We start from the raw sequence: 24,043 nt of genomic DNA on the forward strand, positions 1-24,043 counted from the left end.
TAGGAAGTAGCGGGCCCAGTATCGAGAGCGAGACCCATCTTCAGGAGCTTGGTAAATAATGGACATCTGAGGGCTCTACCGAACTTCTTCGTCTTCGACACCGAGTCGACCACACACCAGCGTCACACCGAGAAGACAACAAAGTTCCGAGCTTTCGGCGGAGGCGTTAACGGCGGTCGGCGAGGGGGCTGAAACACCGTGCCGGGCACAATGGCGTTTTCTCATTGCCATGGCATCGGCTGCTGGCTGGTACTGCGCCAGCTGGTCGGGCATCATTTGGGCGAAAAGCAGCAAACCTGAACAAACAAACAACCACACTCGTCCATCGGCGTCCTCGGTGGAGGCGGCAGTTAATGCTTTCCGCAACCGCATCCGATGGCAACGAAGACGAAGTGACAGTGGCTAAACAATGCGTAGGGTTGTGCGAGTCGAGCTGCGAACTGTTTTGACAATCGAAGGAGGCTGAGAGGGCGATAGAAGGCAGCCAACCTAAGTCCGGTACGTCCTCTGAAGGCTCACGACGGCTCCGGAAGGTGCATGTGCTTTACTGTGGGAGAAAAAGTGAAGATGACGCTTTATCGACGAAAAACGACGATAGCCTAAAGGGCAGCATAACCACCAAGTGACATAAAACATGTCGAAAACATCCAGACTAGTGGTCGTTTGTGAGCAAAGCGAGTATTTCACCATTCTCACCATGGTTACGCGAGAACAGTATTAGGGCGATCGTGAGATTGGAGTTAAAGTATCGAACCATTCTATCAAAAAGTTCAATTAGTAAATGTCCAAAAGTGTCACCATAACAAGAGCGCTGTTGAACGGAGTGTGTCGGTTTATATTTTGCGAATAGTTGTACGAACGAAAGTTCAGTTTGAACACTGCATCGATGCTCAGCCCAAAAATGCAACGTTCTGTGCGTGTAAACGAAAACCAGCTGATTATGCTGTCCGATCGCGCGCAGTATGATCACTCAATGGTAAGTCGTCATGAACAGAGGCTCAACATATCAGCAACTTAACCCCAAACATTCACCATATCAACCCTCGTTAGCAGTATAGTTCATTTAAATTCAAACTGAGAAAAGTATTACTAAGCGTACCGTTGTACGGCCATTTTTCGACACGAGTATGGTGCTCTCGACAGGATAATGGCTTGGTGGTGATGTTTCACCAGCATGTGGCTCATATTTGCATTGGCACAAACATCATACGAAAGTATAGTTCATTTTCAAAAAAAACTTTGCTACCACCGTGGGTCGAGTGCGGCCGGAGAGAACTCTGAAAACTTTTCTCATAACACTAACTCACCAGTTGCCGGGTGAAAACATATTTTCCTCTAATTGAGCATCGTCGTCCTTGTACGATCGCATCCTTGTAACTATAGCTGGTCCCATGTGCTTGCCGCCCGTTCCTAACGGTGAGTTGAGGCAATATCAATTTAGAGTACGACGTGTTTACCCTAGAGAGTGGATGATACAAAAAAAAACAGATTGAAACGGAAACCCGTAAGAAAAAGGCAAATTGTGCTTCAATGGATTTGGGAAACAGTTAAAAAAAAGGATGCGTTTTGGCTAATAGTGTGTTTGGAAATAGTATTCCAACTTTGTTTTCACTTGAGTTAAAAAATTTTGTCGCAAAAGTCACACAAAGTTACAAACAAATGTTCAATGTTTACAATCCATACGGTAAGGTATTGTAATTAATTTTATCTCTTTTTCAGCATGGACATTTACACAAACGCACTTCCGATAATAATAAATGGCAGATGCGATGGTTCGTGCTCTACCAGGTGAGTAAAGTATTTTCGACCTGAAAAGCGCTGTGACTGAAAATCACTCGATGGATGTAATGTCCTACGTGTATTTTAATAATGCAAACTGTGTTTCTTTTCGCAGAATTTACTGTTTTACTATGAATCGGAACAATCATCGCGGCCTTCCGGACTCATATTCCTGGAAGGCTGCTACTGTGAGCGGCTTGTTTCAGCCCCCTCGATATCAGGACCCCCTATATCAACTAACACCGGCCAAGCTCCCAAAATTATAAAGGAAGAGAAATTGCAGGTATGTGTACCAAGTGCTATAAATTCTAGCGTAAAGTCCCATAGTAAACAGTGTTGGCATTGAAACGTTGCCAAAATCGCGTTTGCGTAACGCACACTGATATGACTGTCCTACACCCAAACGAGGACAGTCGCTTTTATTGAGCACATTGCTTTCGTTTTCCGTTTCCGGCTTGGTTCCAAGGCTTTGCTGGAAGACTAACTAGTACCAGCTGTGTGTATGTAATCCTTCCCGGTTATCCTGTCGTAGTAAGCGACGATTCGTATCTTGCTCAGCAATCCGTGGTTGATGTGAAAGCAGCGGAGGCGAATGTAAGGACAAGAGATTGGAAGAAAAATTAATATATGAGACCAATTTATCACAGCCGCATTTTATTGCCTCCACGTGAGATATTCGTTTCGTTTTATGATACGCCGCATCGTTGATCGCGCAGAAATGTGTGACAATCATTGTTAGGCGCACTTATTCAGTGCGCGTCGCTCGGCAGGTGTTAGGTTACACTTTATATAAATGAAACATAAACCGAACGCTCTGGAGACCATCTGTGGGGTACGAATATGTTTTGCTAGGCGAAAATAAATCAACGTGTACAACATAAAAAGAAAATAAATTCCTAATTTTCCTAAGTCCTGCACGAAGGACTAAGCAATCCCTCGTTGAAGTATACATTTTGACAGGCGTACAACTGACTGGAAATTCAAGCATCTCTTTATTAAAATACCTACATGAATACATTTAGGCGAACAAAATTAAGGGAATTATATACTTCTTTTCGACCTATATAACGGACCTTTTCGAAGATGGAACAATTAAGACGCGCGAAGAAATGATCAACAAAACATTCAGATAAAGTTCACTACGAACCTGCGTCACTTGGGGTGAGCGGCGTGCCAGACATTTATAAGTTCTTTTTAATAACTTGCAATAGACAAATCAGAAACATTGAAAAACGTAACAAACAACTTTCAATGTTGTTTTTCTGCGTGAGCCGTTTTTTTCTACAAGAAAAAAACATCTTATTTTCTTTTCCTGGACAAGAGGGAAAACTCCATCGAACAAGGGTCTGACGTGCGAAACGGAAAGAAGTGACAACCCAAAGCCAGCCCACGTTCCGAAGCTAGATATAGTCGTTAAAATCGAAAACTTTTTCCTCTTAAGGTTACCTCGTGAATAGAAATAAAAATTCATCGTTCATTTGGGGACGCATCGGTTGTTGTGCTTGTGTTTTTCTGCCAAGGGGATTGATTAGTTCCGTAAAAGCAAGAAAGTCATGGGAATAATTTTTTTTGTGTTTTTCATCTCGTATCAGAAGCGAATGAATGTAAATGATAGCAAATGAATTGCAAAAGGCAATCGTTTGCTAAATCTTCTGTGTTCCTCTCAATCTGAAATTTGGTTTCAATTTCACCTATTATGTTCTCCTTCATCATGATTAATTCGTAATCCTTATGAGTTGAACGGCTTCGACGAATACGGAGATTATGTTTTCAATTCATGAAGAGCGTCTGCTTCAAAAGATAAGGCATTTCCAATAGTATCAATATAAGATACTTCATTAAGCGTAATTCAGATTGACTGTGATCAGAGATCAGTGAAGCACACATTTATTTCAAATCAATAGTTAAAGTAAGTATTATGTGTTCTACAGAAAAACAAATCCTTCTAAAAGTGTTGTTAAACAGAAAAGACAATCTTTAAAAAAAATGATTCTTTTACGATATCTGGAAAAGTAATGAGTTTCAAATTGAAACTTGTTTAGCTGCAAAACATGGAAAGTTTGAGCTGTCTAGTGAAGCATATTAGCTTCTTAGAGGTTTAGATGTTATATTTGTGTATTTTTGACCATCATAACATGATTTGAGTAAGGAAATTGCCTCACCTCATAAAAAGCAGACTTGTTTGCATTTTTGACTATACGCAAGAATGACTTCGGGCGAAAACAGTTTCAAGATGGTTGCAACCTGGGTAAAGCTAACTGGCAGGCACGATACCTGAGACGAGTGAAATGTTACAGTGGATACGTTTCCTTGCTTTATGGACACATTGAGTTAAGGCCCAACACATTTTACGTAAAATTGTTTTGCTCAAAATCTTGTTCTCTTCAGCGTGAATGATGAAAGTGAGTTTTCCTGCTCTTGCGTTTATAAGTATGTTAGCGCCAGAAGAATTTAATCAAATTCGCTCACATCTTCCAAATTACAAATATGTTGCATAAACAACAGTGCTCAAAGTGCTTAAAAATTAATCTACTCACCCTCTTGCTACTCGGCAGCTTACTGACCAGAATTCTCAATGAACTATGGTTTGTAAATTTACGCCTGGGACTTTCACGTGCCTTAGATAGTGTTCCTGCTGGATAAATTTTGCAACGCACCTTCTTTTTCCCAGTCAAATTCGTGAAGAACGAGATCCCTGTTAGAGAACGTTATTGTATTTTTACTGCTTTATTATCTGACCGGCACACGTGGTCTCACGAAGAGGTCGAGTTGGTTATTTCCTGGATCTCCCAAATGCCGCGGTGCTAACTGTTGAGAATGGTTGGTCGAGAGTGGCAAGCCTGTATGATACTGCTTTTTCGTTTCTTTTTTGCCATGGTCATCTGTGTAGAACAGTGCGATTTCCTCAGGGTATGCATGCCAACAAATGAGTGCAAACAGCGCGATATGGTACGGTAGTTGCCGTCCTAAAAACCTATGGAAAATTTGATTACAATTCATCTTGTACGTGGGTTCTGTGGCACCAGCACACTTTCTTCGTAGCGTGGCATGTACACCGAGCGAAAAGGAAAGCTTTGTATGCTCCGATGAATGCGGTGTATTTATAGATTCATAAATCTGATCTGCACAAGGCGCACCCGTTTCTACAGGTGTAATATATCATTTTAAGGTTCGATGCTCGTGTTCGAGACATACAATCGAACTAAGGATTCTCGTTTAACCCCAAACAATAGCACATTGATTTACAGCATCGTTCAAGGTACAGTAACCAAGAAGTCAAATGTTTAATTTATTTTAGCTAATGTGCGATTGAAAAAAATCAATTATGCTAATCTTGTTGTACATGACAAGAGGATGATAATTCTTTGAATAAAATTGCCATCATTTATTGTTATGTATTTATATAACATATATGTATATGTTGAGTGGTTTAACTATGATTTCAGTAATTATTTGGTTGGCTTACTATACTGATGGTTTAAATTCTTGCTTGTTTTTTTCAGCATTGCTTCACTATTTGCTATCGTCGAGAAAACCAGAGACAGTATGAATTACGCGCTGCTACCGAATCAGAGTGCTCAGCCTGGATCATCGCTATTCGAGAGGCGAGGTAAGCGTTTGAGAGATGAGCTGTTTTCATTGGCCTGTATTCCACCCCACTGATCGACCTAATATAGAGGGGCCTGCTAAAGTGTGCTTGCTTAGGCTAACATGGCTACGGAATAACTTTACATGTTTAATGAGCTCCTTTCTTGCCATTAAAGGCACGGCAATAAATCCGCCTGTCGACTCTTACTCTCCCATTGTACGTGTCCCCATAGATGAGAACGTTTCTTAGTTTAATTTTTCACCACATCCCATGCATATTCATGAGAGTGCGGGAAGCCGAGTGCAGAGCGCTCTCACCTCCAAGCGCCCCTCAGCTGATTGCATTTTAATTAGTACACTTGTCGGCTTTGAAAGCGCTCTCTGGTTAGGTGCACTTGCGACCTCACTCCAGCTGAGGGGTAGCTTCTGGGTCTCCTTCCAACTCCTTCCGTGTAACATTGGCTCATATATTCCTGTGCATCTTCGACCTCTTATTCGCCATGCCCACACGCGCCCTTGAATAAACACCGCCAGCTTCAACAAACTGCTGCTTCAGAAGGAAGAACTCGAACAGAAGCATGTCCATCTGTTGCAAGTGGTTGAAAGTGAGAAGACTGCCAAATGGCAGTACACACAGCAGTGCGAGGAACTGGCGTCGGAAATACGAAAGCTTCGAACCGAGGTGAGTGTGTGTGTGTATGTGTGTGTGTGCTGATGTGCGTGTTTGTATACTGAACGAGGGGTCACTGGAGGGTCGCGCAAGGGAAGCAAAAGGTTATTAATCGCCCTTAGTTTTTGCTTGACTTTCGCTTCCCTCCACTTCAGCGACGCCGACCGGAAGCTTTTCCGGAAGCATTCTGTGGTTTCTGGGCGGGAGCAGGTTCGCTGGCTTGACAGCCAACAACCGACAGCGGTTGGGGGCGAGAGAGCGAGGGCTTGTTTGCACGATGAGGGCGAGCACACTTAAGAACTAATTATTGTTTTGACTTTCCTCGTTTCCGGTGTTGGCGCGTGTCGACATTCAATCGTCGTTCCACGATATTTCCTACGGCCGCCATTTCCGGTTCCTGTTGGGCAGATTTGTGTGCTCAGGAAGGAGACACGTTCCAGCTACTCGGCCACGCCAGTCGGACGAGGCAGCTTCAGTGTGCCGGGTGACTCGCAGGATGACCACGGATCGTTGCCGGGCCTGTGCGCCTCGGTACAGGACTCGATAGAGCTGCGCAAAATAAAGAAGGTGCAGAGTTTCTTCCGCGGCTGGTTGTGCAGACGACGCTGGAAGCAGATCGTCGAGGAGTACATTCGCTCGCCGCACGCGGAAAGCATGCGCAAACGCAACCACCTCGTGTTTAGCATGGTCGAGGCCGAGGAAGAGTACCTGGAGCAGCTAGAGGTGTTGGTGGCGTGCTTCTTGCGCCCGTTCAAAATGGCCGCTAGCTCGAAGCGGCCGCCCTGTTCGCACGAGGATGTCAACTCGATCTTTCTTAACTCGGAAACCGTCCTGTTCCTGCATCAGATTTTTCTCAAGGGATTGACCTCACGACTGGAGTCATGGCCGACGCTAGTGCTTGGTAAGACTGCTTCTACTCCGTGATGAAGGAGAGAATTTGGAACGTTTTTCTGTCTTCCCTGTCTATCGCGCTCCATGCGGCCTGCCCAAATGCACACATTTCCATCTGCCCATTCATCATGTTGTATAAAATTAGCTTTAATTTTCCGAATACATTTCTAGGCGATTTGTTCGACATGCTACTGCCGATGCTCAGCATCTACCAGGAGTACGTCCGCAATCATCATTACAGCCTACAGGTTCTTACCGAGTGCAAAAGCAACACCAACTTCGCCACGGTACTGAAGCGCCTGGAGGCGAAACCGTCCTGTCAGGGGCGCAGCCTGGAAACGTTTCTAACATACCCGATGCATCAAATTCCGCGCTATATCATAACGCTCCACGAGCTGCTGGCACACACGCCTCACGACCACGTGGAGCGCAAAAGTCTGCAGAACGCTCGGCAACAGCTCGAAGACCTTTCGCGGCAGATGCACGACGAGGTGTCGGAAACGGAAAACCTGCGCAAGAACCTCGCGGTGGAACGAATGATAGTCGAAGGTTGCGACATCCTGCTCGACGTAAACCAAGTTTTTGTACGGCAAGGTACGGTTACATGCTTTTGCAAGCGAATCAGAAAGCTTTCACGAGCGCGAAAAGCTGATGCTGTAAGTCCTGTTTATGCTGGCAATTTTCTCTTGCAGGAAGCCTTGTACAAGTGCCACCGGGGCGTGGACGAATACGCAGTCGCTTGGCGTCCTTTAAAAGCGAGCGCGATGCCGTTCGGCAATGCTTTCTCTTTTCAAACCACATGATTATAGCAACAAGGTAAGAAGCGTGGTGGAGCTTCAGGAGTGCTTGAAATATTTCATCAAACGAGCAAAACAAAATTTTATTCGAAATGAAATATTTCAACGACATGGAGTTTTCGAACATAACAATCTTTTTGATTTCTTTTCAACTGACGGTCAACTTTTTTACTAGATTATTTTGAATATAAAAAAGAAAATAATCATCATTGCATGGAAAAACGATTTCAGGACCTCTGGCGGACGCTTGCACCTACTGCCGGATGTAGGAAAAATCCCTCTGGCCGACGCTACTTTGGTTGAGGATCCGAGCGAAGTACAGCACGACGATGAAGACGCTTCGGTTTGTTCTACGTCGACCCGTGGTAGCACGCTGAGCGTCACGGAGTCAGTTAATGCCGGAAACAGAGATTTTAAAATATTTGTTGAATCAAAGTCGGGCGCCCGCCACGGAATACATTTGGTTGCACCTACGATACAGGATAAGGAAGCATGGATAAGTGACATTTCGCAGTGTCTGGATAACATCCACATGCACTCGCTGCTCTCGCCAGGCATCGGAGGGTCCTCGGGAGGTAAGCAGCAAAATCGATGCGAAAGACAATTAAGCGTATCGGAGCCTGTCGGATGTCTGTGTGCTTGCAGCCTGGTTGATTCCTGATCCGATCTTTTTCTTATTCTCTCTTCCTCCTGCGTACTGTAAATCACTTCTCCTCGATGGGATGTTCTGGATGTTCTTCCGTTGTGTTCTTTCGCATTGCATGCTCCATGTAACCCCCTCCGTCCTATTGGTTGGTGAATTCCGGTTATGATACCCTCAGCATCTCTTCTTGCAGGACATCAGGCGCTGCGAGCGGATCCCCGCCTGTTCAAGGATGACGTCGATATACGTTTCTCAAGGACTTTGAACTCGTGCAAGTTGCCTCAGGTGCGCTACGCCACCCCGGATCGCTTGCTCCAGCGCCTAACCGACCTGAGGTTCTTGTCGATAGATTTTTTGAACACGTTTCTCCTCACGTACCGAGTGTTTACTGATGGAGAAACGGTGTTAAACGCACTGAAGAGCGTTTTTTACGATCCCCCGGTGGAGCCCTCGTGTGATTGCGAGCATCAAACGGATTTTCTGGAGCTGCCATACCAAGATGGACGTGCTTCACCTCGTCGTACGTCAGGTGCGAGCTCCGTTTCTGGTGAGTATGCATTTTGAGGAACTGAATTGGAGCACAGACGTGCAGGAAAAATACCAACGAAAATAAAAAAGTTACTGAACACTTTAAATTCGTTGACGCTTTCCCTCTCAAAGGCTATTGCTCGGAGGGCGCGGACCGAGATCGTTCCATGAGCGGAGACTCAACAGGTCTACGCTTCCGTGGCTCACGACGAGGCTATCAAAATCACCAAAACACGGAGCAAGAGGCCCTCTCGTGGATACCGGAGCAGGTGGGACCGGTGATAATTCACAGCGCACATCACCCGACCGAAAAGGTCATGGAGGAGCCCACAACCGAGACGCCAGGAGGCAACGTGAACCTGCAGAGCAAATCGCAGCACCAAATTCATCAGCAGCCACAGGATGATTCATATTTGGTCATTCCAAAGACGATGCCCGGCTCCAGCAGCTCCGATACTTTAACAGGTGATTAAGCAATGTTTATGGTGCATTACACGCTTCGGCCTGTGCATTTCGGTTTGAGCACCGTCCTAAGCTCCTCTTGCGCGTTGTGCTTGGTGCATCTTTCAGAAACGGCCATGAGTGGACCGTCCTCGCCGTCGAACCTCAGCAGTGTCACACTGGTGGGATCGACTGGATCCGGTGGGCAGGATAAATCGGACGACACACCGACGGAAGGAGCTTTCAAGTATGGCAAGGCTCCCACAAGCCCATTGCCAGAACGCGTTAATCCAAAAGCACACAAATTCCCTACCCCGTTCCCAACCACAACACCTCCGACACCTACCATCTGCACTACGGACACAAGCCAAACGGAGGAACCAGGCCAGGCGCCGGAAGCGTATAGCAAACAACCGAGTCAGCAGCAGCAACAACAGCATCATTCGCCGCAACATCAACAGCAACAAATTAAAACTCCTCCAACACCTCCGACCGTGACGACGACCCCTTGCTATAGTCCCCTGAACGGGCAGCCTCCGAATGGGGCCTCTCCCCAGCATCAGCAGTTGCATCAGCAGCAATCGCTCCCGCTGAAGTCGGAACAAGCCACCATCGTGCAGGGTCGGCTCGAAATCGGAGGTCCAAAAATCGTAACTCAACCTTATCTGACGACCACGACTACAACGACGGTTACGATAACGACGACGACAACGGCCACGTCCACCAAGAGCATTTCACCGCCTCATCTGCTGCCGATGGACCGTCGGCCAAGTGTTGGCCACAACATTGCCATTCCGCATGCAGCCCTGTGCCAACATCGGCACAGCCTGCAGCTCAACGGGGACGGCAGTCTCTTCAACAAGGTGCGTACGTTTGGCTGGCTAGGGATTAGAAGTCATTGTGCCGGTTTCATGGTTCTTGTCCTTTCCACCGGCTGACCTTTCCTGTAACATTACTATTACGACGTGACTGCATGCAGGTGGCCCTTCCGCTGATTGGGGGCCCGATTTTACAGGCGATTTCCGCATCGCTGCCCTTTTCGGTCGCGTTAAAGCAAAGTGGCTTTCGGAAATAGCTATTTATGAGCTTCGGCTAAGCTGGGAAGCCGACTAGCTTTTCTGTTGATGAACCAACGAATCTTGAATCGAAAAGTTTCTTTAATTATGCAACTTCTATAGGTCTTTTGATGAACTTTTTTTTCTTTTTTGTCATATTTTTGTGATCTTTTGCTGCGTCTGAATTTCTTCATCGTGCTCCTGCAAATGACTGCACGATAAATTCCTTAGACCGAAAAGACCGGAAGCAGTCCTCGCTTGACGACACGAAAATTCTCTGCCCCAAAGACACCGGAAAGACAACGCAAGAGCCTGTTTGGAACACCTCAGAGAGATCGAGATTCTTCCAGGTATGTACACGCCGCGGTTTGCAGGGTGATGGGCGAAGGATGGCCTACAAATAGGAAACAGTCGTTTCCAGACTACAATGGAAATGCGCCACATGTTTTTAGCTATTCTTCCGGCTTTGCTATGCTGCTTCGGTTTATTTAGCTTTCATTTAAGCGCCGTCTCATCTCGAACAGTACCAACCTCAAAAGCTCGCATCTATCCTGTTGGTATTGCATCGGAAAAATTTTCCGTCCAGTTTCTCCCGTTTTCCCGTTTTCCCGTGCTCCCTGCTTAAGATTCCAATTGTAATTCTTGTGGTATTACCTTCAATTTGAGAATCCGAAACCGTGAATGATCAATTGTGCTGTAATTTATGAGTATCGCAAACAATACTTGCAAGCATTCCAGTAGGTTGCTTGTGTGTAGTTGGTATAGCTGTATAATCCGACGCATTGTTTCAACAGTGAGCTGTCAGCTAGCGTTTATCTATTGTCTTTGTTTGGGATTTTACTTCCAAGCTGCTTATAGTCAATACCAGCTTCCTTATTATATAGCAGTTTTATTATTCATACCATCAGCGAATAAATTAACATTGACCAGCTTAAAGACTGCATTCCATCCATGCATTTATTTTCGTCATAAGCATTCGCCAATTACAGCGGAAAACTGAAAACAATAGCAATAAATTCGACGAGTTATCCGACAAATGCAACGGTATAATGCATTGTTTTTAGCCAATATTTCATTTTTTCGCATTACTATTCCCATTATTTGTGCTCTAGAAAAGCAGATGTACTGATGATTGAAGATATATTGTTTTTAGATCAGCCGAAGCATTCTGCATAATACACAAATTCCAAACACAAATGCATCGCCCCGCAAATAGTAGTTGGATTTCCTTTTCCATACGAGCACCTTCACTAAACCGAAAATGCACATTTTCTAACACACGAGCTTGTTTTTCCTTTTTTTTTCTCTACCCATCTCTCTGTCTCTCTTCACCGTTCGTTCTCAGCACGCGTCGATTTTCCGAAAGCGACGACGACATGGCCACGTCAATCTTCACAACACCCCGTGGATCGCTTGGTGGTGTGTCGCTCAACACCATCTCGTCCCGAGCTTCCATGCAGCACGATCATGTTCCTCACTGCTCCAGCAAAGTAGGCGTAGTAATCACTTCCTACCGCCAGTCGCAACGCAGGTAATGGCCACCGTTCACCTATCCTTCACCTCGAACTCCCTTAATAATTTTTCTTACGCAATCGCATCCTTTGCGGATGTGGCGATGATTTTATCTCCGTCATTTTTTACTTCTTATTCGTTTCATCACACGCATGTACCGTCATGCGACGAGGATCAGATTTTCCCATCTGCATATTATTGTGTTTGACTGTTTTGCCTTTTTTGTGTCTTGACTACTTATTTCATCTATAAGAATGTTGATTTACTTATCTTACAACCGTTCCCCCTCCTGCAAACCGTTTCGAGCTGGTCACGTTTTCTGTTCTTTTGTTGATTTTCGATTTAAAGCGTTTGCCACGAACATTTTTCTTCCTTTTGTGAACCTTGCTGACCTGACTTTTCTTCAAGTGATTCCTCCCGGTTTGACGGCAATGTTATCGGTTAACGAATATTATATCGTTTTCGTTTTGCTGTGAGTGACTTGTAACTGAAATGTTTTTATTCACTTCATTTTCGATGAATCTTCACGCGTCCCGATCCAATCCGCTGATGATGTCTTCGTTGTACGTTCAAAGATTGAGCTGCGGGCTTTCTAGCAGTACAGAGTTGATGGAAGAACAATGAAATAAAAACACACCGTCATGGCAAGGATAAAGTGAACCCCGCGCCCACTTTACCTTTTTACTAATTTTTCTGCGAGCCCCAAACCCTTAGGGGATTTTTCGAAGGGACGATAAATCCTTTTAACAGCTTAATTACAGCGTTTCTCACAACGATCTAATCCATGCTCTAACAACCCCAAGCAAACGGTCTTCGAACCCTTTTGAATCGTATCGAAAGCGCATTAAATCGTCCCTTAATATCGATGAAAAAAGCAGCATTATGGATCCACGATAGCATGAGCAGGTTCTTCTTCATTCTTTTCAACACTTTCCTTTCATCCAGGTCAACAGCTTCAGCAAAATGTTAGGGAGTGCCTTGACTTACAGCTTGCTTTTTCTCATTAAAATTGTAAAGAAAATTGTGATTTTTGCATCAGTGGTAATAAGGCACAATGAAAAAGCATCAAATAATGTTCTCCATAGCAAGAAATAGAACGGTCGTTTTTTTTTTCTAATACTGGGTTGGCTTAAACATTCTTCAATAATAAATGTATTTTTCTTTTCCTTGGAAACAAAGGCTCATTCGCAGTAGACACTAGTTCACAATTGAAAGATGCATTACCCCGTAGAATGAGTGGCGAAATACTGTGTGGCTTGTATTCTCATTGCAACACCAGTCGGAAAAGTTCACGTTACTATTCTGGGTAATTGTAATCCTTGAAGTACGTCTCTTTCCTTCACAAGGAAGCAAGTAATCTTCAAATATATCAGCACAAATGTTTGTAACCTATGCGTTTACAGATGCCTTCCCTCTGAGGTATTAACGTCGACAGCCAAATCTGAATGTAGATCCAGAACATGTCGAAGCAGCAGCATCTGTACGCTCACAGATCCTATTCCTGTTAGCCTATATAGCGTACAGTGAAGAGACAATCGCATTTGACAAGTTTTCACGCAAGCAAACGTTGGTATACAGAGTACTAGTTTTAGAGAAAAAAAACCTCGGATTACTACGACTTCAGCGACGAGAACGACGAGTGCTGTGTATGCAAACACATGCTATCGGACGTGTTTTGTATATCACTTGAGTGCACGGCATCAGGGGATTTAGATTTTCTTGAACCATAAGAAGGATTCTAGCCTTACTGGCGAATCAGCTACCATGGGCAAAAACAACTGCCAACGGCAGCAACAACCGAGCCGGGACTTGGAAACAACGATCCTTGTACAAGTGCGCTATTCCACACGTTTTCGGATGGGGGTGCTTGTTGCGAACATTGTTTACGTAGCCCTGTTTCCGACAATTTATGATTTATTGCTTCATATCCGCACGAAGATGTTAAACAGGCCATGCGAGGTCGTTTGGTTCCCCAGCTAAAGCCACTGGGACAAGAGTTGTTCATCGGGAGGCGTCTCTAGTGTGCTTGCCGGATGTACAAAAGAGCACTTTCGATATGGTTACCATAAGCGAATGACGAGTTTAGTGGATATCTGCTGGGAATTATACTTACTTAAGTGAATTTATAGTACGACGATCCGGCCCCGTCGACTTGGCTGTTTTTAAACACTTCGCCAAAGGAATGACTCAATCGAAAGCTCTCTCACGATTTCAAAGTGCAGCTCTTACAACATGATTATAGAACTGTTTTCCTTCAGTATGGAATCGGTATTGTTCATAAAATGTTGGTTTAAAATTTGGATAACACAACATATTGTGTTGAAGTTTACATCAGACCATCGCGCAGTTGTAAAACCCTGTTTCTTCTTCACACTTGCAAAAAATGTAACAGTAGAAATTGATTGAAAAGTGCTACACGTGAGAAACGTTGCATATGCATAGTGTAACCTTATTGTATAACAATTTGTAATGACTTCTTGCTACTCACCAACGGTCGTGGCATGAGAACGGGAAAAGATTCAAACCCAACCGATAAAGGGATAACACTTGTATTCTTCCCTTCTGCTTCACCCCTACAGCTTCATTTGTTACGCGTGGAAAGCAACGGAAGCAGCGTATGCTTTTTTTAGCTGCTAGTTTTCCGCCACTTTCTTCAAGGGTTCTTGTCGGGTTCGTGTGCTTAGCCTTGCGGTTTACCGCAACCACGGAACGCACAACGATGCATGGCGCTGGTGGAAATAGTGGCCATCGTTTTGGCAGAAGATTTATAGCAATTGGAGCGATGAAAACGTATTTTGCTACATAAATCTTGTTTCCCATCGAAACATAGTCGTTGTGTGTTCAGTTTACTTCGCGCGTGGCTACGTCTGGCCGGCGGAGGTCCTCCTGTAGGCGCCGGGAGTTTCTTAAAGAGAGCCAATCCCATCCTGGCGTGAAGCCGAATCCGTGGAGAAGCACTGAACGGGTTAGAGGGAGCTAGTCATTGAGAGTGAAAACAAGGGCAAGTGTAAAGACAGACGGGCCACTTAGAAGGGTCGCAGGCACTGGAAGAGCGGACACTATCGGAGATTGATGAAGATTTAGAGCTAATGTATTTCCAAGGGTGATGTATGAACTTCCGTTACTGCTTAGTCGAATCAGGAGCATCCTGCGACTAAAAACGAGCATGCCGTAAGGAATGAGGCACGCGTATTGGAACACTGAAATGTTGTGTTGTCTTTAAACTGTCGAATGAGTTACTGAACTCAATCGTTTGTAACTAGAAAGTTTACCGGTACCATTGTATGTAGCTGAGACTGTTTTAAGGTATAGAGTAAGATACGCTCAGTGGGTAGGTTGGACATAGTATTTAGTGCAAGCAGAACTCAAACTCCTTAGAATACGCAATAAGACAGCTACTGTAGTCGTACCTCAATCTTTGTTCACATCGAAAACATGCTTTTCTGCCACTCTGCCGATTCTTTCGCTTTGTATACTCTTGTTTGGTTCTTTTCGTTGCGTAATTGATTCATCCATCAATCAGCCGCAGCTCGTACTGCTCATTGATTCACCCAAATTTTAATAAACATATCCTTGACTAGCGTAACTCTCGTATGTGTTTATGCAATGTTGAATTAATTGTAACTTATCGTTATGTCGTTTCTTATTCTCTTACACTCTGTTTCTATTTTCTTGTTCTCTTTTTTCTCTTCTCTTTGAATGTATTTCTATCACTTACTCTGGTACCATGTGTGATCATGTTAATGGATGTTCCCGTTTACGTCTGTTCTTGTGTGCATTCTGTAACGAATCCAAAACAATCGTGCTATTAAACATCATCGTGACATTAATTCATCGTGATATTAACTCAAAAACAAAAATCCGACTCATCGCCATCCAACGGCTATCAATGAATATTATTTACATGTATCTTTCTTCACAACACTTTCTTTATAACACCGCACATAACTCAACCTAACCGGTCTCATTTTCATATCGATCACAACATTGCCCGCCCGATGCTTGTCTAACATGCTGTCGCCATCTCTTGCTGTATCTTTGCTCGATATGAATTCGCCCCAACAACATTCTTATCACTTGCCAATCTATCACTCTATGCTACACATCTACGCACAAATCCCCTGGCTTCGAACAAAAAATCGATACATTGGCCTGCTCGGAATCCACAAAAATATAATAATAAAATCCGCTCACACCCACTTGTGTGATCATCAATCTCCCGGCTCATCTCTTGTTACTCCTTCTGACAAACTAAACTGTGGGACTCTATTTTATGTCCTCCCGCATTGACGCCGTTTGACTGCGGATCATCGTTGTCTCAACCGTACTTGGACAATCTTTATTCGCCCGAACCCGACCGTTGCCGGATCTCTACATCTATCTCTCTATCTGTCTGTCTGTCTGTCTGTCTGTCTGTCTGTCTGCCTGCCTGTTTGGCTATCTGTCTGTCTGTCTATCTGTCTGTGTGACTGTTTGTATGCCTCTCTGGCTGACTGTCGTGTGCCTGTTTGGCGTCATATGCGTCTATTCGTCCCAATGTGGCTGAACTGGCTGGTTTGATTGATCGTGGTGTGTGAACCGTTTTCCTTCCATTTTCCATCGGTCCTCGGCGCTTCCGTTCGAACTATTGAAACATAAACCATGCTCTCTCCTTACATTTCTCCCTTTTGGTTGGATAAAACAAATATCACTTTGACTTTGCTTGTCACTTTCATCGTTCTGCACAAACCAAAAATACGACCCTTGTTATGGGAAATAACATTTTACCTTCCACTAAACCATTTCCACGTTGATGCATTTTCGAAAATGTGAATCCTGTTTTCATCACATTAAATATAACGAAAATGTGCTCATCAATGCGACCGATTGGTTATCGTTTTTCTATGCATCTTTTTTTTTTAAACCCTTCTCTACTTTTTGCATTCAACATTTTCACCGCCTCTTGTCTCCACTATTCCCGTCCACCGTTTTTTTAAACCTTCTCAAATCGTTGCGTTTTCCCATCGTTGTTTTGGGTGAAATATAACTGCAAACTGCAACGATTACGTTTGATATGTGCAACGGATCGTATTACGATATCCTTGTTACATGACACCTTGTTACTAAATCCTGTTGGTGGAAAATGCGCGCTCTGGAAAACGCATCGAACCCAAAACAAAACGCACTCGCACACGCGTCCATCATCGTTGTTATTATCGTCGATTCAACACACGAAAATAACGATGTTCGCGTATCCTTCCACCTGTGCGTTGGCTCCACACAACGCTAAAAAAAACGTGCAATGCGGGCCAACATGATTACGTGGTGGGCCGGGTTTTTCGATAACAAACGCGATGGAATGTGGAAAACATCCCATCATGGTGTGGCTTCCCGTATCCTTGCGGATTTCCCCATACTCCGGGTCAAACGTCCGTTCCATCATCGTGGACATCGGTATTACAACACTATTCCCGCAACGCAAACTCCACCGGTTTGATGACCCTTGGCCGGAAACCCCCGGGATGATCCTGCAATGCCGTGGATTTGTGTGCGCTTGTGCCCTTGGACAATCTGGAATTTGGGTTTTACTGTCGTCCATGGAACGAACGAAAAAATTATACGCTCGCTAACCTTTACCCCATTCGCGTTGGCCGGTGGATCCTGGCGGGCTGCTTTTTTTCCTTCCACCTCCGATGGCGATATCTCATTCGTAACAAACCCCGAATGACCCACACTAATACGTAATGCGCGCACATACATGCCACACTATCGGGGCGGAATTTCGGATATCATAAAACGGCTGCCGGATACCTGGTCCCGGTCGCACATCCGCGTCTTATCGCATCCACCTGGCTCGGTTCGGAATGGGTCCGGTTGTGATGTTGGCTTCGACGATGTTGCCCCCTTCTTCTTGGTCCATTTTCCGATGGTCGGGTTTTATGAACGCATTTCGTCGTCCTTCTGGTACCGCTTTCCCCGGGACTTGCCAATAATCAACATCATCTTATCGGCAACCCATTGATCAACCGGCCCTCGAACCGCGCACTCGAAACCCGTTTTTCCGCTCCAAACCAAACGTGCATTCTACGCTGTTCCGGTGGCACTGAATGGGGCCGGGTTTTATTATCAATTTTCCAAACGATGAAATTGACGACGTCCAATTGAAACGGACGAATAATAACCCTCCCTTGGATTCGTGTTCTCCGTCGTTCTCCGGTGCTATCGTACTTTTTGCGTCCGGCGCGGTTTCCGTTCGGCTTATATTCGGATAAATTTCATTCCGACCCGCAGCATGGGACCGGACCCGCTTTGGTAAGTTCACGGCCAGCACGGCCTTTTCCATCATTATCGGGAGTGGTAAACGGGCGGAAATCGCTGGTTGAGTTGTGCCGGGAAAGCGTCTTCGAATGGGCACGTAATTAATGCCACGCGCCCTGGAGCCGTGGTGCGTCTAGTCTGTGATTAATTTTCCGATTAATAAGTAATCGATACACTAATTGAACGGAAAAGCACAAAGTTTCAAATTACCCTTTACTCGGCGTAATGAAGTTTCGTCCGACGGTGCGAGAAATTTTCACGAGCTGCATTATGTATGTGTCTTTAGGCCGTGTTCTTCGGCGACGGCTACAAGGCGGCCGAAAAAGCCCAAAGATCCTGCGGCCGTGGTGTCATAACGAGCTCGAATGAGATGTTTTATTTACAGCCTCTTCCACGTTGCGCAGGGCATCAATCTCGCGGGTGGGAGTTTACCACGCCGAGTGGAAAGCAATTTCCCAGCGATCCCCCTACTGACACGAATAGTAATGAAGCAGGTGCGTGGTGCGTTAGCGACAGAGCCCTACGCCGGTGTGGTGCCGGTGGAAATGATTTATATCCACTGGCCCAGCGCCTCGAAGCCATGTTTCGTTCATTCGCGCGTAATCACCTGTGAGAATAAATCAACTTTCCTTATTCTCCCGAGGGTGGCGGTGCGAGCTTTCCACCGAAGCTTTCGTGGAGGCGCCTGGTCTTCCGTGAATATCCCTTTAATGGTTCCTTTTATCTTGGCTCGACCGCAATGCTTCCCGTCTGCGCCACGTTCGAACGTTTCGCCGTGCTGTGTGAGTGAGTTTACTCAAGAAATGGGCTGTGCCCAATTAAATTGGCATACACCGCAGCGACTCGTCATCAATTCCTATCGATGCCTATCACCCCTCCCATTTCATTTTCATTGTGCCTCGGGTACAAGTTCATCTTTAGGGATCATATACTTCACATACCTCTATCGCACTATTCACCTTCACATGACACGCCGGGAGTACGATAAAACCAAAAACACTAAACTTTCGCGTAAATTGCGCCACGCATCCTCTGCACCGCTATCACGCAACGTGCGCTCGCGCGTCCTCGCCAATTTCGAACCCCTGCAGGAGTAGCACATCGACGGCAGCGGCGGCATTCGCGATCGCTACCTCAGCTTCCAGCAATCCACGGGACGAGCCCCCCGAGGTGGAAGCTAGGAACCGAAAGGAATCCGTCGTCAGCTCGCCGGCCACCATGCGGGTACTGAACGTGCTGCGACACTGGGTGTCGAAGCACTTCCAGGACTTCGAGCAGGACGCAGCTCTGCGCAGTCAGACAATAGCGTTTCTGGACGACATCACCTGCAGTCCCAACCTATTGCCCACTGAGCACCGAGCTGCGTCCCAGCTGCTGCGGCTGCTCTGCCGCGACGACATCGACAGCGGGAAGCAACAGCTCGAGATTCTGCTGACGCCGCCGCAGGTTAGCATACGAGCGGCCATGTGCAGACGGGTTCATACAAATGCTTTCCCTCCATGCTGTGTGCTTTCATTCCAGACGCCAAGCAAGGAGAGCATTGAGACATTGTCGGCGCTGGAGATTGCGGAACAGATGACCTACTTGGATCACCAAATTTTCCTGGCCATTCGCAGCGAGTATGTTCACGCCTCAGTGAAGTCCATGCGTAACCGACTAATGGGCTTTTCCTCTTACGACAGAGAATTCCTGGGTCAAGCATGGATGAAGTCGGACAAAAAGTCCCGAGCAGAGCACATCATTCTTATGACGAAGCGTTTCAACGACGGCTCACGGCTCGTATGCTCTGAAATCGTGTCAAGGTAAGTTGCTGGGTGCTCAAATAGCCCGTCCAAACGACGTCCTGTAACGACCGCATGTTGGTATGCGTCTGTCTCTCTCTCTCTCTCGCTCTCTCTCTCTCTCTCTCTCTCTCTCTCTCTCTCTCTTTCTCTCTATCGCTCTCGTCAACAGGAGCAACATGGCAGCGCGGGTAGCGGCCATCGAGAAGTGGACGGCAGTGGCAGACATTTGCCGTTGTTTGCACAACTTCAACGGGGTGTTGCAGATCTGTGCGGCCTTCACAAATGCGGCTGTGTATCGACTGAAGAAAACCTGGGACAAAGTACCTCGGACAGTAAGTAGAAGCGGCTACAATCGGTGTCAAAATTAAACTTCCTTTTGTGGTTGGTTTTCATCAGATTCAGCATATTTTTGGGATGCATATTTTCCGTTGATACGGCGGGAATGTAAAGCGCAAAATTATTGAGCGCCACCAGTCGTGATGAAACCAGTACGACATACATTCCGCATCAGCAACACGGTACCGCTGAAAGTGCTGGCTTCTGTCGGAGCGTTCATCTCACCAGGGAAGCGTAGAGCAATGTACGGGCACTTTCGCAAAACAAATCAACAACTCGTGTCCACCGCACACACTTCCATCCATCGTCAGGGTGAAAAGTATGTGCACGCTCTCTCGTACGGTGCCATGCTAAGGACCATCTGTTCGCACATTTTGTCCCTGCAATTTTTCTAGCGTATATCGTCATTTTTCCGAGCCCCATTCCCCGGGTGCTAGTGGTGGCAGTTGCGCGGGGGATTTCCCATCGCTCACGCACGGCGAAAAATTGCTATAGAGAAGCTTTCTTCGCTACAATACCACCGTGACAACGAGCTTCCCTGCGGAGGACATGGAACTCATCTCCTCGCGATGGAGGAAGATCCTCGCGGAGATGATGCTAGGCCAGGCGTGGGTGGCAGACAGGTGAAGGCTTCGTACACAGGTGACGTCGCGCACTTGTGAGCGTACATGTGTTTGTTTACATGTGAAACTGTTTTTCTCCGTCGCTGGAGAATTACATTGTCGTTATTTCAATTAGCGTAAGCACAACACCACTGACGTGGTGGTGCCCGTCCCTGGAAGCGTTTCCGTTGGAGGTTGGTTTTCCGTGGCATAGGATGCGGGTTCGCTTGCTTGCTCTGAAGCACAAGAGCCGCCAGAGAATACGATGACATTTTTCTTTGGTAACATTTTAAGCGGGAGCGGAGGAATAAGTTGACTTTCCATTAAAAATTGAGAAAACAAAATCTGCAGCAACCGCGATCCACCGTTTGGCGTTGGCGCGAGTGGCGCAAGGAAAACAAAATGAGAAAGAGTTTTGTGCCATCTATAACCGGCGTGCTGCTTCGTGAATTATTTACCCACTGGAGAGGAAGTTAAATTGCTTTGTAAATTTGGTTGCCTAATGCCGAGCCAAAGCAGCAAAGTGGGGGACTCGGTTCACCTTCCTCTTTGCTAGCGCGTCTGGCTGGTGCGAGATGCCATTTGCAAGCTCCGAATGGGTTTTAATAACTCATATGAAGTACGGAAAACTTTGCCCACGCTACCGTTCACTGGCCTATAGCCCAGTCACCGGATAAGTCGCTCTGAATTCGTGCTTCCGGCAAATAGGTGAGGTTTCTTTCGGCTAGCTAACCCTGGCCGGCTGGCAGAGCATGAAAATGCCATTTTCTTGGCCAAAAAAAAAACACACACACACACAAACCCACCAAACTTTGGTCAATTGTTATTTATTATCTCTCATTGACAACAAGATCGGTTCCCTACCAGCTAACTTACCGCGTCGGGCATCACCAGTTGCTTGCTGGTAAGAAGAGAGTTCCTAGATTGGTCGCTCCATTCGGCTAAAATGCGAAATATTCGCGAAACAATGAGCATTACTTCTTATTCCTCTGAGAATTTGCGCGAAAGCTCCTCACGGCTCTATCGTATCCACCTAGTCCAGTACGTCGTTTTTTGCCAGCTGTTATCCTTTTTTGTTCACGTTTTTCCGCTAGCAACGATAAGAGTTGGACCGATTCCAGAATATCTGCGCCGTGGCTGGACCAGCCGTACCGCCGGCCGCAGACAGAAGCCGCTGTTCGTTGTATTGTTTCACCCGGTTCCGACGGTGCTATTGTTCTATTTATTTTTATTATGATGAACTTTCGCTCCGAACCACGACCCACGAGGAAAAGCGGACGCTGGGAAAAACGTCGACGTCGTTTCCGCCCGAAACGCAGCCTTTTCAACGGCAACGACCGGGCTCCCGGTCGCCTGACAACACACACACACAAACACACATACTCAGGCCAAAGGTCGGAAAAGTTCATCCAAGTGGCCAATAAAAATCACCACACCCCGTCGCATACGCTTTACGATCGTCCAATTCGTTTACGATCCCGGAATTTTTCCACTTCATGAGCGCTTTCCCGGCTCTGGGGAACGTCGGGACCCTGCGATTCCTGCGGTCATAACCATAAATATTCGGTCCAAACCATACCTCGATTGGCTCGATTCATTTACCGTCGGAACGATACTATTTGCACTCGCCGTAATGAAATAATGGGACAGTGTTATTTTCTCTGCCCATTTTCACCGACTCGAAGGCTTACGGATTCCGCCGAAATCGGTAGTATTACCGTGGCATGTTTCGTTTCGTCCCAATACCTAGTCCAAAGCTTTCGTTCGTTCTCTGCGATTTGCATCGTGCCTGTTCGAGCCTGAGGCACGCCCTTAGACTGGCTGCCGTGTGGAAAATCTGTCACGAAAACTGTCTCATTGTTTACGAACCGGCATTGCATCGGCACAACGGACCCGGTGGACGATAGGACGTGACGTAGGACAAGAATGCATGCATGCACGACACATCGACCCGTTTTCCAATGGTTCGCTTTGTTTGCTCTCTCGTCTCTTTTGCGCGCCTGCCAGATCAAATCGACAATCACTAAACTGCAGGCCGTGGTGTGCTCGGACGGGAGGTTTCGTGTGATGCGCGAGGCCCTGCACCGATGCGATCCACCCTGCATTCCGTACCTGGGAATGTATCTGACCGACCTGTCCTTCATCGAAGAGGGTACGCCGGACTTCACACCGGATGGATTGCTGAACTTCTCCAAAATGCGTATGGTAAGTGGGACGTCGGTTTCCGTCGACCGGTGGCCTAATCGATCGGCATCTCTCTGGACTGGCGCTCGACGGCGACGGGTTGCGATTTAATTTCAGATTGCCCACGTAATACGTGAGATACGCCACTTCCAACAGACGCCGTACAAAATTGATCACATACCAAAAGTTACATCCTACCTCCTGGATACATCGTTGCTGCTGGACGACGACGAATTGTACCACAAATCATTGCAGATCGAACCGAGAAGCTCGCGTCTCAGTGCACCGAACACGGCCAATGTTTAACCCGGAGAAGACCGCCATCCACAGCCATCCACTCCAGGGAGGAAAAGCCGTCCGGCGCATCCGGGTCTTTGTCAGCTAGACGAGATTAGTGTGTCCTTTTCTGTGTGCCACTAATCCTTCCCCTAATCACACCCTTTGCAACGTAGCTCAAAAATGCCAACGAATAATCGATTCTTGTGACGACCGGATCACACACCCCTCAGCAACGGTAAGTAGACATGGCTAAATTCATGGCTTCTACGTGGGTAGGATCGATTTTCGTAGGGCTTGTGTATTCCTGGCACAAATTAAAAACTCATGAAAACTGAGTGCAGTTTGTGAATCTGTCATACTTTTTTTGCTGCTATTTCATAAACGATACGCGGTTGGTAGGCTTAAATCGGAAGTAGCTGATTAACCAACCGGACGAATAAAAATATTCAATCATCCGCACGGACCGGTACGATACGTTCCATTTGACATTGAAAGTGTTTGCTCAGCCGTTGACGACACTGTTTTCATTTTTTCCAACCTGTGTCTCGACAAACAAAGCTCTCGTTCGTTTAGAATGCCTACGTAAAATTTTGGCTGTATGTCGATACCGACATGGGAAAAACTCTTTACTTCGTACCTATGTCCAAAAACATTCTG

General features: G+C 46.2%; 1 protein-coding gene across 1 annotated transcript; it reads left to right on the plus strand.

The window, feature by feature from the left end:
* Window positions 1-886: 886 nt before the first annotated feature.
* On the plus strand, window positions 887-23,782 carry LOC128731306 (ras-specific guanine nucleotide-releasing factor 2-like). The gene is made up of 21 exons (XM_053824415.1): window positions 887-976; window positions 1,720-1,788; window positions 1,895-2,062; window positions 5,283-5,389; window positions 5,902-6,049; window positions 6,446-6,938; window positions 7,100-7,522; window positions 7,621-7,744; window positions 7,957-8,300; window positions 8,547-8,915; window positions 9,029-9,361; window positions 9,467-10,200; window positions 10,624-10,742; window positions 11,738-11,923; window positions 18,175-18,195; window positions 19,293-19,647; window positions 19,723-19,820; window positions 19,884-20,003; window positions 20,155-20,317; window positions 22,931-23,128; window positions 23,225-23,782. The coding sequence occupies exons 1-21, from the start codon at window positions 887-889 to the stop codon at window positions 23,411-23,413; spliced, it is 4,851 nt and encodes a 1,616-aa protein (XP_053680390.1). The 3' UTR covers window positions 23,414-23,782.
* The last annotated feature ends 261 nt before the right edge of the window (window positions 23,783-24,043 follow it).

Source organism: Anopheles nili, chromosome 2 (genome assembly GCF_943737925.1).
Source record: "Anopheles nili chromosome 2, idAnoNiliSN_F5_01, whole genome shotgun sequence".
In the NCBI taxonomy this organism is placed as follows: Eukaryota; Metazoa; Arthropoda; class Insecta; order Diptera; family Culicidae; genus Anopheles; species Anopheles nili.

Excerpts from the sequence above, each read along its gene's own strand:
- LOC128731306 (XM_053824415.1), top strand. The coding sequence starts at position 887 with ATGCTCAGCCCAAAAATGCAACGTTCTGTGCGTGTAAACGAAAACCAG. Across the intron at positions 7,523-7,620 it reads CCAAGTTTTTGTACGGCAAG|GAAGCCTTGTACAAGTGCCA; the intron begins GTACGGTTACAT and ends TTTCTCTTGCAG. Across the intron at positions 19,648-19,722 it reads TTCTGCTGACGCCGCCGCAG|ACGCCAAGCAAGGAGAGCAT; the intron begins GTTAGCATACGA and ends CTTTCATTCCAG.